Source organism: Haematobia irritans, chromosome 3 (assembly GCF_050003625.1).
Source record: "Haematobia irritans isolate KBUSLIRL chromosome 3, ASM5000362v1, whole genome shotgun sequence".
Lineage (NCBI taxonomy): Eukaryota > Metazoa > Arthropoda > Insecta > Diptera > Muscidae > Haematobia > Haematobia irritans.
In genome coordinates, this window is record NC_134399.1 from 60,412,809 (window position 1) to 60,432,303 (window position 19,495).

Sequence of the window (19,495 nt, forward strand, 5' to 3'; positions counted from 1 at the left end):
GCCCTTTAATCGTTAAACCAAAGATTCAATATATCATTTAATTTAAAGCCAATTTCTTCCAAAATTGTTTTTTTTTACAAATAAAAAACTACCTCTTTACCTTCTTACGAAGGGTCGCAAATTTCACAAATAAGTCCCCCAAAATTTGAAGTAAAATTTTAAAGAAAAAAATCAAAGGCGGGCATGCCAACCATTGTCACCATGGTGCAATGGTTAGCATGCCCGCCTTGCATACACAAGGTCGTGGGTTCGATACCTGCTACGACCGAACACCAAAAAGTCTTTCAGCGGTGGATTACCCCACCTCAGTAACGCTGGTGACATTTCTGAGGGTTTCAAAGCTTCTCTAAGTGGTTTCACTGGAATGTGGAACGCCTTTCGGACTCGGCCATAAAAAGGAGGTCCCTTGCCATTGAGCTTGTACTCATTGTTGTGAAAAATATATTTTCAATGTAGTATAGTGTGCAAACACACGAACAGGTTTAAAGAAACTTCATTTACACACAGAAAAAAATTTCCGTAGTTAAACTAACGCTAAATTTAACTTATTTTTATTGGAAAAAATTACTTGCTTTTAGTTAAATTTTATTGTTTTTATCGAAATTTTCCAAAGCTTAATGAAATCTTACTTTTTTTAAGTATGTCTCAAAAATTTTATGAACTAATCGTGAGTATAAAGTTCAATGACCGTACACATAAGTTCAAAATGAACTAAAACAAATGAAATTTTTCATACGATTCCCAAAAATAGTAAGAATGAACTACTGTATGGTTAAAATGGTCATGATTTGGTTCAATTTTCCACGCAGTTCATTCTTCCTATAAAACAGTTCACTTTTTTTCGGTGTACAAAACAAAAAACTTTAATTATACCAAACCCAAGTTTTAGAAACTGAAATTAAGGAATTTTTTTATATAAACCCCAAAACTGTGCAAAATGTTACTACATTTTACTACGTAGCCTCAAAATGTGTAATAATTGCGTCATAAAATCACTGGTTTCTCAAAAAGAATAGTGCTTAATGTAAACGAAATTGGCTGTAATTCTGGAATGACATTTTTTATTTACGACAAAAATTTTAAATTATGTGATAACTTTTTGTAGATAAAATTCTTGAACAAATTGAAAACACTGTAACAAAAGACTACACCTATTTTCCAAATATTGTGTTTTTTTTTTAATATTTTGTTATTAAATTGCATGTCTTTGAAGCAATGCAAATTGCCTTTACAGTATTATTTACTTTTAACTTTTAAATTTTTATACCCACCACCATAGGATGGGGGGTATATTAACTTTGTCATTCCGTTTGTAACACATCGAAATATTGCTCTAAGACCCCATAAAGTATATATATTCTGGGTCGTGGTGAAATTCTGAGTCGATCTGAGCATGTCCGTCCGTCCGTCCGTCCGTCCGTCTGTTGAAATCACGCTAACTTCCGAACGAAACAAGCTATCGACTTGAAACTTGGCACAAGTAGTTGTTATTGATGTAGGTCGGATGGTATTGCAAATGGGCCATATCGGTCCACTTTTACGTATAGCCCCCATATAAACGGACCCCAAAATTTGGCTTGCGAGGCCTCTAAGAGAAGCAAATTTCATCCGATCCGGCTGAAATTTGGTACATGGTGTTAGTATATGGTCTCTAACAACCATGCAAAAATTGGTCCACATCGGTCCATAATTATATATAGCCCCCATATAAACCGATCCCCCGATTTGGCTTGCGAGGCCCCTAAGAGAAGCAAATTTCATCCGATCCGGCTGAAATTTGGTACATGGTGTTAGTATATGGTCTCTAACAACCATGCAAAAATTGGTCCACATCGGTCCATAATTATATATAGCCCCCATATAAACCGATCCCCCGATTTGGCTTGCGAGGCCTCTAAGAGAAGCAAATTTCATCCGATCCGGCTGAAATATGGTACATGGTGTTAGTATATGGTCTCTAACAACCATACAAAAATTGGTCCACATCGGTCCATAATTATATATAGCCCCCATATAAACCGATCCCTCGATTTGGCTTGCGAGACCGCTAAGAGAAGCAAATTTCATCCGATCCGGCTGAAATTTTGTACGTGATGTTAGTATATGGTCTATAACAACCATGCAAAAATTGGTCCACATCGGTTCATAATTATATATAGCCCCCATATAAACCGATCACCAGATTTGACCTCCGGAACCTGTTGGAAGACCAAAATTCATCTGATTCAGTTGAAATTTGGTACGTGGTGTTAATATATGGCCTCAAACTCCCATGCAAAAATTGGTCGATATCGGTCCATAATTATATATAGGCCCCATATAAACCGATCCCCATATTTGACCTCCAGAGCCCCTTGGAAGAGCAAAATTCTTGCCATTCGGTTGAAATTTGGTACGTGATGTTAGTATATGGTATCCAACAACCATGCAGGAATTGGTTCCTATCAGTCCATAATTATATATAGCTCCCATATAAACCGATCCCCAGATTTGACCTCCGGTGCCTTTTGGAGAAGCAAAATTCATCCGATATGCTTGAAATTGTTACGTGGTGGTAGTATATGATATTTAACAGCCATGCCAAAAGTGGTCCACATCAGTCCATAATCGTACATAGCCCCATATAAACCGATCCCGAGATTTGGTTTTGGAACCTCTTGGAAGAGCAAATTTCATCCGAGTGAGTTGAAATTTGGTACATTGTGCTAGTATATGGTCGTTAACAACCATGCCTAACTAGGTTCATATCGGTCTATAGTTATATATGGCCCTCAGATAAATCGATCCCCAATCACACAAAAATTGGTCCATATCAAGTTCATAATTGTATATAGCCCCCATATAAGCGACCCCCATATTTCAATTCTGGTTCTCTACGTACAAAAAGTCCATATCGATTCGTAATTATTTGTAGACTTAACTATACATAACTTTTTTGTCTAATATATACCATGTATGGACTAAATCACAGTCGTTCGTAGAAGTTTCTGCGCAATCCATGGTGGTGGGTACATAAGATTCGGCCTGGCCGAACTTGCGGCCGTATGTACTTGTTTTAATTTAAATAAAATGTCTTTAAATTATCCGAGATCTTTGGATTAAAAATAAACTCCCATATACTAACATCTTAAAACAAATTGTAAGCATAATTTTACCATGTAAGTTCCAACGATAAACTGTATTGACTGTGTACAAAGAAGCTTAAAATATAGGCTAAGATTTATTTCGAAGATTTTGCATCTTTGATTTAAATGTTTTAAAATGCACGCAGAGAAGAAACATGATTGTCACAATCATATTCGAAGAGCAAAATAATATGATAGCAGCTATTTTTGCGGCGACCATGTAACATTTTAACCTGCAACCATGTTGGCTCAGTGAACATGGTTCTAAGAAAAATATAATTGTCCTCATCTAAAATGTTATTATATTGATAAAAAGAATTTTGTTTGAATGAAAAGACAATGGTCACGATTTAAAATGTTATGGTATTCATTAATAATGCTTTTCTTCTGGTTAAAAGAACATGGTCACAACCTAAAATGTTTTGATCTTTATGAAAAAACGTTTTTCATTGTCGAAAAAAGGACGCCACTTGAGAAAAGAAAACACAAAATTAACTTTATTTATTTGTTGTTATTTATTTATAAACTAGTTCATTGTTTATTTGTATTTATAATGACGTTCAAGCAAACATCATGTATTTTTACATACTCTTTTTTCAATTTCAACAATAAGTAATTATTCCATATTTACATCGTGCCCATCAAATGTACAAACGCAGACATCATGTAACTGCAAATAAAAATAAATTATACCACATATCAAAATGCAGAACAAAAAACAGGTACATTTTTTCAATTACACTTTCCTTTTTTGTGTTCACATAAAACCACGTGCCACTTCTGAATAAATAAATTAACACAAAACACAGTAATTCCCTACTCTCCGTCCATTCCAAGAAACAATTAACACACGACTGATGCGCAAAATGAAAATCGTGTATACCTGTCAATGTTTTTATAAAATTCTTGTCGCTGCAAAAAAATTAAATGGTCACGAAAACAATGTACATGGTCTTTATGGCCATGTAATGGTTGTAGACATGTCTATACGTAAACTATAAAAATACTTTTTTTCTCTGCAAAAAAGTAAAAAATTGAATGGTCAGGTACATGATTTTCCTGACCATATAATGGTCTCAAATTCTATCATTTAAATAATAGAACATGTTTGCGGCATTTGAGAACCATTTAAATGCTTATTGCCAACATATATTTTTCTCCGCTCGAAAATTATTTTTACAAAGACAAAATACATGGTTTTCGCGACCATTACATACTCTAAATAAGCATTAAATGGATGCGGCAACCATGTCCAAACATGTTTTTTCTGTGCGTGTGGGTGAAGTTTGCTTAAATTGAGTTCTCAAATGAGTAAATTTTACATAAATTGTGTCTGTCATATAGCGCTAAAGACATTTTAACAATTTTCAATTCCATTTTTTGAAATTTTATTACACACCAGAAAAAAACATTATTATTTTCAATAAATATCCTTCAATTTGACAAAAATTATGAATTAATTTGTATCATGTTGCAATTACTAAAATATTTTAGTTAAAATTTTCTAATACAAACCTACATTTTCTTTCATGGTGACTTCCCTTTTTTGCGCAATCTTGTCCACTGCCAACAGCAGTGATATTATTTTGGAAGCGTCACTTCGTCCATGTTTGTTAACCCTTACGACCCCGAATTTTTATAGGTATTGCTAAATTTTTTTTACTTTTAATCATGTTGAAGTCATTTAAGAAGCGTCTAGCCAAAATTTCGGATCGCCACGCCCATTCGTTTAGGCGGTAGAGAATGTTGCCTGTGGGCAACTTTGGGCAATTGTGACTACAAACTATTTTGTTTTGTAATGATAGACGTATTACGTTTTATTGGATTTTTGTTAAGTTTTTTGTTATTTTACAGTAAATATATACTTAGATGCGCGCGTGAGTGGAATTTCAATTACGCTCAAACACATTCACGAAGAAATATTTGTACTCACGCATGCCATGTAGGTAGGAATTCACGGTCACGAAATGAAAAGTCATACTCGCACACGCTCACACATGAACAATGTTTATGTCTCACGCTTTCGCACGATTCACGACAATTTTCGTAATTCACGACAAATCTCGTAAGTCACGAATATTTTCGGAACACGACAATTTTCGTGGCTCAATAAAATTCTGGTAACTAACGAAATTTCTCGTGACTCACTCAAGATGATTAAACAAAATATGTACACCGAGAAAAATATTGTCACGAACGCAGAGATTTCATATTCTTAAAATACGAAGCCACCGTGGTGCAATGGTTAGCATGCCCGCCTTGCATACACAAGGTCGTGGGTTCGATTCCTGCTACGTCCGAACACCAACAAGCTTTTCAGCGGTGGATTATCCCACCTCAGTAATGATGGTGACATTTCTGAGGGTTTCAAAGCTTCTCTAAGTGGTTTCACTGCTATGTGGAACGCCGTTCGGACTCGGCTATAAAAAGGAGGTCCCTTGTCATTGCGCTTAACATGGAATCGGACAGCACTCAGTGATAAGAGAGAAGTTCACCAATGTGGTATCACAATGGACTGAATAGTCTAAGTGAGCCTGATACATCGGGCTGTCAACTAACCTAACCTAAAATACGAACGCATTTCTCTGACGTAAAGTCGATACATTTTTTTAATGAAAATTAAATTTGTCCTATAAAATTGGGAACAAATCGTTAATATTATTGGGCATTATTCCATTATTTTCGTTTCGGTGAATCAGTTTGGTTTTTTGCAACCTGACCATAAAAGAAAACCTATTCAAAAATAGGAAGTGTCTTTCAATACTATATTTTATAGACGCTTTTTATTTGAAACAAGGCATAAATTATACATTAGAATTAACCGCTCGATAAAAGTACATTTTTCTTGAGGGTTCATATTCAAATATACCTATTTAGGTTAGGTTGTAGAGTTTGACATCCACTTAGACCAATATCCATTGTGATTCCTCGATGTGATCTTTCCATCTTCTTTCTTGCGATGCGGTCCCCTTTGGAATAGTCCCAGAACTCATTTCATATATTCCCCCACAATGCCCAGGTACCCAGCACTTTGAGCATCTTGAGTTCTCTACACAGAAAAAAATATCACCAAAATATTTCCAATTAAAAAGTTAATTGAAGTTGAAAATTTTTTCAATTAATAAATTAATTGATACAATTAACATTTTAATCATGATAGAAACATTAAGTTAATTAAGTCAATGATTGAAAATTTTAAAATTTTTAATTAAAAAATTAATTGATACAATTAACTTTTTAATCTAATTCGGAAGACTAATTAAAATTGAATTTCAAACAATCATTTGTTAATCCAAATAAAAACTCTAAGCCAATTCAGAAAGTAATTAAAAATAGTTACCTTTTTTAATTAATAAATTAATTGAGTTTTGCAATCAACATCAATTAAATTTTTAATTGAATCAATTAAAAAATTAATTGAAATTTGCTGAAAAAATCAATTAATTTTTTAATCAAGAATTTTTTCTATGCCCAATTAAAACTGTGATTGATACTATCATTTTCGTGATTGAAGACATTTCAATTAAAAAATTAATTGGATCAATTAATTTGGTGATTGAATCAGAAAAATTTTTTTTTGTGTGTACGACAGCGGCTGACTACCTTAGACCTTACGTTGCCAATTTAGCTATTTTCCCGCTAGATTTGGCTTTTTTGAAGTCGTTTAGCGGGAAAAAAAAATAAATATAACTTTTAGCTTTTTTGTGGTTTTTTTTATTTTCGACATGTTTCTATTGAAATATGGATAAAACGGCGTTTTCTATCTAAGTCTTGTTGCTAGAATAAGGTTTTCCACATATTTCAAAGCTCAATTGAAACATTACATTTAGAATATTAGCATTTGACTCGTTTATCCTTTTTTATGTTATTATAATATTCTAAATTTATTATTTATTATTACTAAATTAAAATAGTAGATGTGAATTGCTTTGTACGCTGAAAAAATATTGTCGTGAGACCAAAACGTTCATGCCCTTAAAATTCGAACGCGAATTTTGGTTATAATAGCATTTGTGAATTTCTCTTAATAAACTTTTTTCCTTGTCCAAAAGCCGATAAAGTCGTTTTGTCCTTATAGTTAAGTGATTCAACTTAAAAATGGGTATCTATGCATGGAAGAAGGCTGGGGTCACTTCTAGAAAATTCTTAAAATAAAAGAAAAAGCCTTTAAATTTGTGGAGTTTAGAAGATGTGTGGAGAATAGAAGATGTTTTCAACACTTTATTTTAAAAACGTATACATGGAATAATTTCTACTTGAAGTCGAGTCTGAATTTGGAAATTTAAATTGTCGTTAGCGCGTTTTTAAAGCTCTTTGATAGCTCATGAAGAAAAAGCTGAAAAAACGAATAAGTTCCAATTCGGAATCAATACCAAAATCATTAGTGTACAAAATCTTTGCTTTTTTTAGTGTATGTAAGAAAAAATTGGGGCATTAGAGGGTTAATGGAATGGATTTACTTTTAAGAAAATTGTGCAATAAAAGTTATTCAGTATAAACTTGCAAGATAGTAAGAATAGGTTTTATTCTCTTGGGTAAAATTAGTAGAAGCGTTCACGAATTAACCATTAAAACAAAAAATATTTATATTTTCTAATTCTAGTGCAATTGGATTTGTTAATGATTAACCAGCTGATAATTGCAAGTTTTTACTGGTAAAAATGTTTTTACTGTGAAATGCAAATGAAGGACTACCAGTAAAAATTTGTGATAGTAATCAAAATGTATCGAGTACGCAAACAGAGCTAATATGATTTAAATATTGTTATAGTCTCACAGAAGTAGAATTAAAATGAATACAATTAAAATAATGTACATTTTAAGTGAAATAAAGCCTTTAAGTTTGCTAAATTTCAATCAAAAATGTAACCCAGCAAAAACTCTCATTACCCGGTAATCTTGTAGGTAAGCCTATTTAAAAATTAATAACCACTTATTAATTGGCATCGCTCCGATTTACATTTATATACGCATGTCCTAGGAGGAAAGTACTTCTCCCCAGGCATACATTCGGCCATGAAATAAGTAGTGTTTTTAAAGCATATAATCACCTAATATGTAATCACTTATTCGTAGATGCACCAAAGCTTGCAAAATAGCCACTTATTCAGGCAACCCCAAATCTCGAAAATATTGATTTCTATCGCCGATTACAATGGATCAAAATAAACAAAAAATATAATAAATCATCTAAATAAGATTACACGCAAATTAATTTCACACTTAAAATAGAAATAAATGTAGGTTGTTTAAGAGTGTTGGATTCGTGAATTACGTTATAATATATCCAATAGCCAATTCACATTAGTTTCGAAATCTACTAAAAGTGGATTTTAAGCCAATTTTTATGAGGCAAATGGCATTTGAAATCTAGTTTAAGTGCATTTTGGAAGTGTAATGTGAATGAGGTATAAGAAAGCATTTATATAAAACATAATATGATAATGTCATTTATTTAAAACACAATTATTATGAATTATTTGTGATAAAAATTTCTTAACGGAAAAATCATCAGCATTAACGTTACATTACATATTCTTTTTGATTTTTTAAGTAAATGCTCAATTATGTGAATAATGGTACCATCATTTATTCTATTTTATTAAGTCATTAACAGCTAACTGCCTAAAAATTTGAAAATAACAATTCAAAAATTACCGAGAAGTATTTATTTATTTTTGTCATTACAAGTTAGTCATTATAACTCACCGCAATGTAATGCAACGTGTAATGACAGCTTCACTCCTGGTAATGGCAATTGTAATGAGATGTGGTTACATAGTTTTTGCTGGGTAACTTTTGATACAAAAACAAGTATATACGGCCGTAAGTTCGGCCAGGCCGAAGCTTATGTACCCTCCATCATGGATTGCGTAGAAACTTCTTCTAAACACTGCCATCCACAATCGAATTACTTAAGTTGCGGTAACGCTTGCCAATGGCAAAGTATCTTAAAACCACCTAACACCTAAATTGTATGTAAGTCCATACGTGGTATATCATCAAATCAAAAAAGATCGATCCAATACGTATATAATTCAGTTTTACAAAGTAGACATACAATTTTGACAAAATTTTCTACAGAAATACAATTTTAACAAAATTTTCTATAGAAATAAAATTTTCACAAAATTTTCTATAGAAATAAAAATTTTGACAAAATATTCTTTAGAAAGAAAATTTTGACAAAAATTTCTACAGAAATAAAATTTTAACAAAATTTTCTATAGAAATAAACTTTTGACAAAATTTTCTATAGAAATAAAATCTTGGTAGATTATTTGTGGCTCGAGTGGCAACCATGATTATGAACCGAATAAAATTTGAACAAAATTTTCTATAGAAATAAAATTTTGACAAAATTTTCTATAGAAATAAAATTTTGAAAATGATGAAACTTTTATTATGAACCGAATAAAATTTTAACAAAATTTTCTCTAGAAAATGGACCGATATGGACCAATTCTGGCACGGTTGTTAAAGATCATATACTAACACCATGTTCCAAATTACAACCGGCTTGGATGAAATTTGCTTCTCTTGGAGACTTCGCAAGCCAAATCTGGGGATCGGTTTATATGGGGGCTATATATAACTATGAACCGATGTGGACCAATTTTTGCATGGTTGTTAGAGACCATATACCAACATCATGTACCAAATTTCAGCCGGATCGGATGAAATTTGCTTCTCTTTGAGGCTCCGCAAGCCAAATCTGGGGATCGGTTTATGTGGGGGTTATATATAATTATGGAGCGATGTGGACCAATTTTTGCATGATTGTTAGATACCATATACCAACACCATCTACCAAATTTCAGACGGATCGGATGGAATATGCTTCTTCTAGAGGCTCCACTAGCCAAATCTGGGGATCGGTTTATATGGGGGCTATATATAATTATGAACCGATGTGGACCAATTTTTGCATGGTTGGTAGAGACCATATACCAACACCATGTACCAAATTCCAGCCGGATCGGATGAAATTTACTTCTCTTTTAGGCTCCGCAAGCCAAATCTGGGGATCGGTTTATATGGGGGCTATATATAATTATGGACCGATGTGGACCAATTTTTGCATGGTTGTTAGAGACCATATACCAACACCATGTACCAAATTTCAGCCGGATCGGATGAAATATGCTTCTGTTAGAGGCTCCACAAGCCAAATCTGAGGGTCCATTTATATGGGGGCTATACGTAAAAGTGGGCCGATATGGCCCATTTTCAATACCATCCGACCTACATCGATAACAACTACTTGTGCCAAATTTCAAGTCGATAGCTTGTTTCGTTCGGAAGTTAGCGTTATTTCAACAGACGGACGGACGGACGGACGGACGGACATGCTTAGATCGACTCAGAATTTCACCACGACCCAGAATATATATACTTTATGGGGTCTTAGAGCAATATTTCGATGTGTTACAAACGGAATGACAAAGTTAATATACCCCCATCCTATGATGGAGGGTATAAAAATTTAGATATTTATACCCTGCGCCACACTGTGGAACAGGGTATTATAAGTTAGTGCATATGTTTGTAACACCCAGAAGGAGACGAGATAGATACATGGTGTCTTTGGCAATAATGCTCAGGGTGGGTCCCTGAGTCGATATAACCATGTCCGTCTGTCCGTCCGTCCGTCCGTCCGTCCGTCCGTCCGTCTGTCTGTGAACACATTTTTGTGATCAAAGTCTAGGTCGCAATTTAAGTCCAATCGCCTTCAAATTTGGCACATGTTCCTTTGGGTCAGAATAGAACCCTATTGATTTTGGAAGAAATCGATTCAGATTCAAATATAGCTCCCATATATATCTTTCGCCCGATATGCACTAATATGGACCCAGCAGCCAGAGTTTTATACCGATTTGCTTGAAATTTTGTACAAACATAACACTTAGTCGTATAGTCCAGTGTGCGAAATTTGATTGAAATCGGTTCAGATTTAGATATATCTCCCATATATATCTTTCGCCCGATATGGACTTATATGGCCCCAGAAGCCAGATTTTTGGCCGAATTTGGTTGAAATTTTGCACTAGGAGTACAATTAGTAGTATAGTCAAGTGTGCAAAATTTGATTAAAATCGATTCAGATTTAGATATAGCTCCCATATATATCTTTCGCCCGATATGCACCCAGAAGCCAGAGTTTTATCCCGATTAGCTTGAAATTTTGCACAAGGACTACAATTGGTAGTATAGTCATGTGTACGAAATTTGATTGAAATCGGTTCAGATTTAGATATAGCTTCCATATATATTTTTCGCCCGATATGGACTTATATGGCCCAAGAATCCAGAGTTTTGGCCCAATTTGGTTGAAATTTTGCACTAGGAGTACAATTAGTAATATAGTCATGTGTGCCAAATTTGATTGAAATCGGTTCAGATTTAGATATAGCTCCCATATATACGTTTTTCTGATTTCGACAAAAATGGTCAAAATACCAACATTTTCCTTGTTAAATCGCCACTGCTTAGACGAAAAGTTGTAAAAATGATTCTTATTTTCCTAAACTTCTAATACATATATATCGAGCGATAAATCATAAATAAACTTTTGCGAAGTTTCCTTAAAATTGCTTCAGATTTAAATGTTTCCCATATTTTTTTTACTAAAATTGTGTTCCACCCTAGTGCATTAGCCAACTTAAATTTTCAGTCTATAGATTTTGTAAAAGTCTATCAAATTCTGTCCAAATCGAGTGATATTTAAATGTATGTATTTGGGACAAACCTTTATATATAGCACCCAACACATTTGACGGATGTGATATGGTATCGAAAATTTAGATCTACAAAGTGGTGCAGGGTATAATATAGTCGGCCCCGCCCGACTTTAGACTTTCCTTACTTGTTTTTAGCTTTTTTTTGGGCAAATCTAGCGGTCTTTGGTGAAACAATTCTGGCAACGCTGCTTATGTCAGTACTACACGGCCTCATCAACAGGGAATCAGCAGCCTTTGTGATCGCGGAAATCGCACCCTGAAAAATACTGCAATCACTATACAACGTGTATACCTATTTACTAAAAAAAAGTATTGCCAAAATGTAAAAATAAATATTTCTTTCTATGAGAAATTTCATGGGCCATATATGTCCCATTCGTCGTCAAAGGGTTAAATACATCTTTAGTGCATTTCTTTGCTTCTTTGGCTCGGAATCAATTCAGTGTAGATGTTACCACATGTAACAAAAAAACTCCAGGTACGTTTCAATTAAAAGTGGTGGCCAATACCACACACAGAAAAAAAAACTGAACCTACCATGAAAGAAAATGTAGGTTCATTTTAGAAATTTTCAACTAAAATGTTTTGTGAATTGCAGCGTGATACAAATAAGTTAACAATTTTTGTCAAATTGAGAAAATTTATTAATAATACATTCTTTTTTTGTGTTTAAGAAAATTTCATATTTTGAAGGAAACTATTGGCGATAAAAAATTGTTAAAATGTCTTTGGTGCTAACATATATGAAGTTGAAGATAGAAAGTTCTGAGTAACTTATGAATGCAATTTAATTAAACTTCGCCCAATTTAGGAAAATATGAACTCTTTTCAAATGTAATAAAATTGTGTACTTCATTTGTATACATCATTAAAGTAAGATGGGATAATTATAAGAAGAACAATTTTCTAATATTTGGCAAAATTGAACTAAAATCAACTAATTTTCATGAACTAAAAAAAACCAAATTACCTATAAAAATTACGTTGACATTTTTCTGAGGGCAATTAAATGCAATTAAGTGCAATTCTCTGCTTCTTTGGCTCAATACCATTACCATCGTTATTGTAGATACCAAATCTTTGGAACACATACGTACATTGCAATTAAAAGTGGCGGCCATTTCTTCTTCAAAACTTGGGTTGAAGCAGATTCTAGTAAAATGAAGAGAATATGTTGAGTCCTTTTGTTATCGAAAGTTGAATGAAATCATTCCAAGTGATTGGTAAAATCTCCACCACAGTGTTAAGAAAAAAGTTTGACAATATTTTAAAATTTTAATTCATTATAAAAATATATACATAAACATACATATACACTCAAAAAAAAGTGAACCCTATGTATATGGCACTAAAGCTAATTTAATACTATTTTAGTTCATGGAATTATTACGCGTTAAGAAAATTTTCCTTTATATATTTTTTCTGTATATTTGTTAAATGAACTAAAAAAAGGTCAAAATTATACACTAATGAAGCATAAATATTTAATAAATTCGTGTCTCCCACAAAATAGTTGAAAATTTCTTAAAATTTGTAAATTTTACCAATAATGCGCCACCAATGTTTGTAATACTAGTTTAAAATTTTCTAAAATTAACTCACATTTTCCTTTCTGGTGGGTTTGAGCACATAACGTTTCTCTACACACTCTACACAAACCATTGTATTTGTTGGAGACTTAAGTAGATTTTTGCTACCGAAAATTTCGCAAGAGATGCATACCGGCTTATATACAAATAAAATCAGTCCATTATTTATTGACTTACGAAATTCAAATTAGACATTATCTCTGAAATACTTGTTTAGGTAATGCTACTAATAGGCCTTAAGTGTTTAATTGATGCAGCTACTAAATATTTATATCGGAATCTTAAAAAAAAATATATATATATCAAAATGAAATAATCTCTGATACCACCAAACCACTAACGAATGAGCTGGCAAAAGAAGATTGGAAAATAAGAGATAAGACATTAATATTGCCTATGCAACATTAAATCGTAAGGCAGCTCCAAATGATAGGTATTGGACCCCATCTGATACCACTTCTACGTTCACTCTAAGAGAAAATGTTGTTGGAGCCATGGCTCACTTTGACATCCCACTGCATTTCTTTGGCTAACATGGGGTCATCGTCTATGTTAATTATTTTCCAATTTTGAGGTGTCTTTTCATATAAAACCAAGATGATTCCAACGAAACAGTATCAGTTTCATTCGATTGAAACTAAAGAAACACTTGTAGGAATCACTTCAATCTCCCATTAAAATAAGCGTGAAGATTCCTAAAATGAAGGTAGGACTCGTATTTGGAGTATTTAAATATCACCAACGGATTTACAGAGGATACTAATGGACTCTCTCTCTCCCTTATTGTGGATTATAGGTTTTCGTTTGTGTGTTAGCAGTTTTGGTGGCAACATGTTCCGCTGGCTTCCTTGGAGGTAGCTCAGGAGGCGGTGGTGGTGGCGGCAGTTATGGCGGCGGTCATAGCCATGGAGGTGGCGGTTATGGCGGCGGCGGTGATGTTCAAACCATTAAAGTGGTCCATGCTGAAGGTGGAGCATCAGCTGGCGGTCATGGAGGTTATGGTGGTCATGGCGGACACGGTGGTCATGGCGGTCACGGTGGTGGTGCCGGAGGAGCTGTACAAACTATAAAAGTTGTCCATGCCGAAGGTGGTGCTTCAGCTGGTGGTCATGGCGGTTATGGAGGTCATGGTGGTCACGGTGGTCATGGAGGTCATGGTGGCGGCGCCGGTGGTGCTGTAACCGTTAAAGTTATTCATGCCGAAGGTGGAGCTTCCGCTGGTGGTCATGGAGGATTTGGTGGACATGGCGGTCATGGTGGACATGGTGCTCATGGTGGTCATGGCGGTCACGGTGGTGAAGTCAAGACAATCAAGGTTATTCACCAACAACAAGCTGGCGGCCATGGCGGACATGGAGGATATGGTGGACACGGAGGAGCTGGCGGCCATGGTGGAGCCGGTGGTGAAGTCAAAACTATTAAAGTAATTCATGAAGGTGGTGCTGCTGCTGGCGGTCATGGTGGATATTCTGGCGGCGGTGGTCATGGAGGTGCCGAAGAAGTCAAAACCATTCAAGTTATCCATGAACAAGGCGGTGCTTCTGCTGGTGGCTTCTCTGCTGGCGGTGGTGGCGGTTACTCCTATGGCGGTGGTGCCGAAGAAGTCAAAACTATCCAAGTTATCCATGAACAAGGTGGAGCTGCTGCTGGCGGTCATGGTGGATATTCTGGCGGCGGTGGCCATGGAGGTGCCGAAGAAGTAAAAACCATTCAAGTTATCCATGAACAAGGCGGTGCTTCTGCTGGTGGCTTCTCTGCTGGCGGTGGTGGCGGTTACTCTTATGGTGGTGGTGCTGGCGGTGCCGAAGAAGTGAAAACCATCCAAGTTATCCATGAACAAGGTGGAGCATCTGCCGGAGGTCATGGTGGGTTTTCTGCTGGAGGCTATGGTGGTGGTGCTGCTGAAGAAGTCAAAACCATCCAAGTTATCCACGAACAAGGAGGAACATCCGCTGGGGGTCACGGTGGTTATTCTGCTGGCGGCTATGGCGGTGGTGCTGGCGGCGCTGGCGGTGCTGGTGGTTTTGATGATGCCTTGGAAACTCTTAAATCCCTTAAGGTCATCGGAGCCTTGAGTGCTGACGGCGGCGCTGGTGGTTATGGCGGTGCTTCAGCCGGCGGCTATGGTGGTGCCCCAGCTGGTGGCTGGAATTAAGACTTCCATCTGTGATCAACATATATCTCATGTTTGGCCCAGAGTAACGCGATACAAAATGCCAAAACCTGTGTTGTTGCTAGTTTTTTAAGTAGTCCAATTTTACCAATTAGTTAGGTTATATATAAATCCATTTGTTGCCACATCAAGCTGTGAATAAACATCAACACTTCATTAGTAAATTTATTAAAAAAAACGTATTTGCCCTTTTAATTCTCCAGAAATTAGGATCAACTCATCCAAATATGTCATCTACCAAAAAGAGCTAGACTCTGAAACAGAACGATCAGATTAAAAGAACTGTGTAACCGATTCCCAAGCACAAATTAGATGATGTAGAAAAAGCAACGTCTAGCTTGATGCTGATTGTTTTCTAGGACCTATTCCAAAGTCAACAAGAACGTCGTACCAGCTAGAGTATATATATAGAGTTTCGCAAACTCTCCGATCCAGTATCTCCGATTCATTATCTGACGTGTATTCCCAAGTGCTGCAAAGTTTCCTGGCCCAGCCAGCCACCCATTTCGAAATGCTGGATTGTTAAGACCAATCTCATTTGCCCACCAGACCTTTAATGCTCATTGGTGAAGTTAGAGTAGGAGCTGACTTGAAGAAGGATATAACGGCTCAAAAGCACATGAATGAATACTTGATACATCCTAAATCAACATTCAAACAGTTTAACCCAAAACGGTGGGGTTAAGTGGATGGACCTACGTCTTGGTGTTTAGTGTTTGCCTACAACTCAGTCATTGCCACATCTAGCTAGACAGGTCCCAGGATCGTGTTTAGTAATGGCTTTTATTATATAAACGAAGGATTCTTAAACTCGCAATCCTTAAACTGGTTCAAGAAGAAAAAGTTCTACTTCCGAAAGTTCTACTTAAGAATCGGACATGGCCTAAAACAAATAATCGTCCTTTGACGAAGGATTCTTAAACTCGCAATCCTTAAACCGGTTCAAGAAGAAAAAGTTCCGAAAGTTCTACTTAAGAATCGGACATGACCTAAAACATATAATCGTCCTTTGACGGTATACGACATTTGTTACGGGAAATTGGTACAAATTGCAAAATTGCAGGACTGGTACCACACGCAAAAAAATAATTCTGTCCTCCCAAACGAAATTTTAGACAAACAAAGTTCGTTTCTCATTTGCCTTTCGCTGTAAGGAAGTGTATTTGGAAGAAAAGTATATACTTTTTGTGATAAACGTTTATTCTTTTCCAGGATGTAAAAACAATTTCATAAAGACTAACTCAAAAAAAAACATTGTTTTCTTGCTAATTGCATTTTCCCTCACATCTTTCTCACATCCACGAGGTTTTTTAATTCTTAACACCTTTTCTTGTAATACCAACAATGTAGAAGAAATTATACGATTTTATACATTTTTAAAATTTTTTTTTTTACCTTTCGCCTGGACGAAGAATCGAACCGCGGACCATGCACTTTATAAGCCAACACACTAACCACTGAGCTATGTACCTGTTATGGTCATCAATAGATAATTATCCATATAAGTTATATTTATATAGCATAGCTTGTGGCGCCCACGAAACGAATAAACAAAGTTTATTTAACAGAAACAAACACTTACTTTGGCACCGTGGAGCAGTGGTTGCTACGTCCGACTTGCATGCCAAGGGTCGTGGGTACGATCCCTGCTTCGACCAAAGCTTTTTTTTTACATATATTCCAGATATGTTCGGAAGATTCCGAAAAAATGTTCAACATTACATTGTACTATATTAAATTTTGACCTGTAAAATGTGTCTTATTAAAGACCTAAAGTCAGAAAAGAACAGTGTTTGATATAAACGAAATGGGCTGTGTTGTTGTTTCAAAAATAACTTTTTTATTGAAAAAATAAAAATTTTGTAACAAACGAATTTTTTTGGTGATAAAAGTTTAAAATTTTCGAAGCAATTCAAAAAACTGTAACAAAAGAAAAACGTTTTCGGTACACGTTTTCCAAACGTTTTTTTTTTCTTTGCGTGCAGTGCTCCACTTTGTCGCAATTTTAAAATGTTCATGCAATTTTTTTTTATTTCTATACTCTTTTGATATTAAAATCTTATTGGAACGACACATTTACTGAAATACAATATTCCAAAAGTTTTTCCTTTCTGGAGCTATTTGGATGCTCAAATGAAATTGGTTCCTAAGAGCTTGTCCTAGACTGGTTCATGAGGTAAGGTCTACTAAGTTGCCCCATGACGTGTACCTTGAAATGAATCCAAGTCATATCCTAAAGTTTAAATTTAACCCGTCAATGACAAGCGCACGTAGAAATGGCCGCTCCCTTCCATACGCTTTGACCAGGATGGAGATTGATCCATACACACCAGGGACTAGTCCTATACCGGTACCAGTTGTTCAGGAAACCATTGACGCTGCACGCCAACTGATATTGCAAGATCGTCATGTGTCCAATCGTGAGATTGAGACAACCTTAGGCATTTGTGGGACCAGCATAAATTCAATATTGCATGAACATTTGAGCGTCCAAAAAATTGTTCGAGTTAGATCCCACACAATTTATCAATCGTTCAAAAGAGCCCGTATCAATTGGTCGAAAGAAATGTTCGAAAAATACGATCGCGGCGCTTCGAAACATTTCAATGACATCGTGGCAGGTGATGAAGCGGGTATTTACGCGTATGAGCCCGGAAGGTAACAGCAGTGGAAAGTTCGATGTCTGAAGAAGCGGTTGATGCATTCAAAATTCAGGTTTTTGAGATACCTTAGGTTAGGTTAGGTTAGGTTACCTTAATCAGAGTGGCAGAATTGCAGAGTATAGACCACAATATCGAATATTTTGAAAGACAATAAAGCGAATTTCAACGGTTAATATTTGATTTTTGTTCTCTAATCCCAAAATATAATAGACAACTCTCGTATGGACAAGTAGATCTGAAACTTTTATTGCACAAACACTCTAATGTTTTCAAGCTTAAATATTGACAATAAAGCAGGATGGATGCTTCAATATCCTTTGGCTTTATGTTTCTCAACTCTACAACGACCAGAGACTGACACAAATATCTCACTGAGATGGATGAGTAGTTCAACGTTCACCCCCAAAATTGTAACCACTCCCTATAGAATGGTACTTCAGAGTTATATTAAGGTGAAAGCTGCATTGAAGAAATGGTGAGGAAAATCACAGTAACCCTGAACTCGTGTAAAAAGGCAATAGCGTAAAAGTAGGGACTAAAACACAGAATTCTCCCAAGGTCTTATACTGCTGTAATTAGCACTTCAGCAACATTGCATAGCCAAGCATTTCTAGAAATAGTTCATCAAATTACTTTGAGTGTATTGGTAAAACTGGTACAATGCATCTAGATATAATGCCAACTACGTCAATTTCCTGAAGACCTGGAATATACTAGTAGTCCAGTATTCATGCTGAAATATTCGCATCAACAGATTTAATGTTATCATATACATATTGTCCGCAGACAGCCTCGCTGAAATGAAATCATTGGACGTCAAATCTATACTGGGTTCAGAAATTTTGCATTGACCCAAAGTCAAGAATGACTCATATCTGCCTCGAACTTTGGGAACCCAAACGCGTATGAAGTGGCATGATTAAGAACTACATAGGTAGTTGCAAAGGTATATGCCATTAGAAAGAGGAGTGCCTGAAGCTGATCAATAATATATAATATTTACGAGAACGAATATAGTTGAATAACGATACAAAGAAGAAAGAATGAATCAAGAATTTCTTGTGTCCGACTATATGGGGGAGTCGTATACTTCTTGCTTTGGAGTGCTAGGGGTGGGGCGAAATGTTTAATAGAATTTGGTTTGTTCAACAAAAGAATATAATTAGGTGGGTTCGACGGTAAAACTTGTAAGTGAAGACAAAGT

General features: G+C 35.4%; 1 protein-coding gene across 1 annotated transcript; it reads left to right on the forward strand.

Annotated features, from left to right (window-relative positions):
- Positions 1–14,081: 14,081 nt before the first annotated feature.
- LOC142230258 (uncharacterized) lies at positions 14,082–15,798 on the forward strand. The gene is made up of 2 exons (XM_075300911.1): positions 14,082–14,161; positions 14,252–15,798. The coding sequence occupies exons 1-2, from the start codon at positions 14,156–14,158 to the stop codon at positions 15,608–15,610; spliced, it is 1,365 nt and encodes a 454-aa protein (XP_075157026.1). The 5' UTR covers positions 14,082–14,155; the 3' UTR covers positions 15,611–15,798.
- The last annotated feature ends 3,697 nt before the right edge of the window (positions 15,799–19,495 follow it).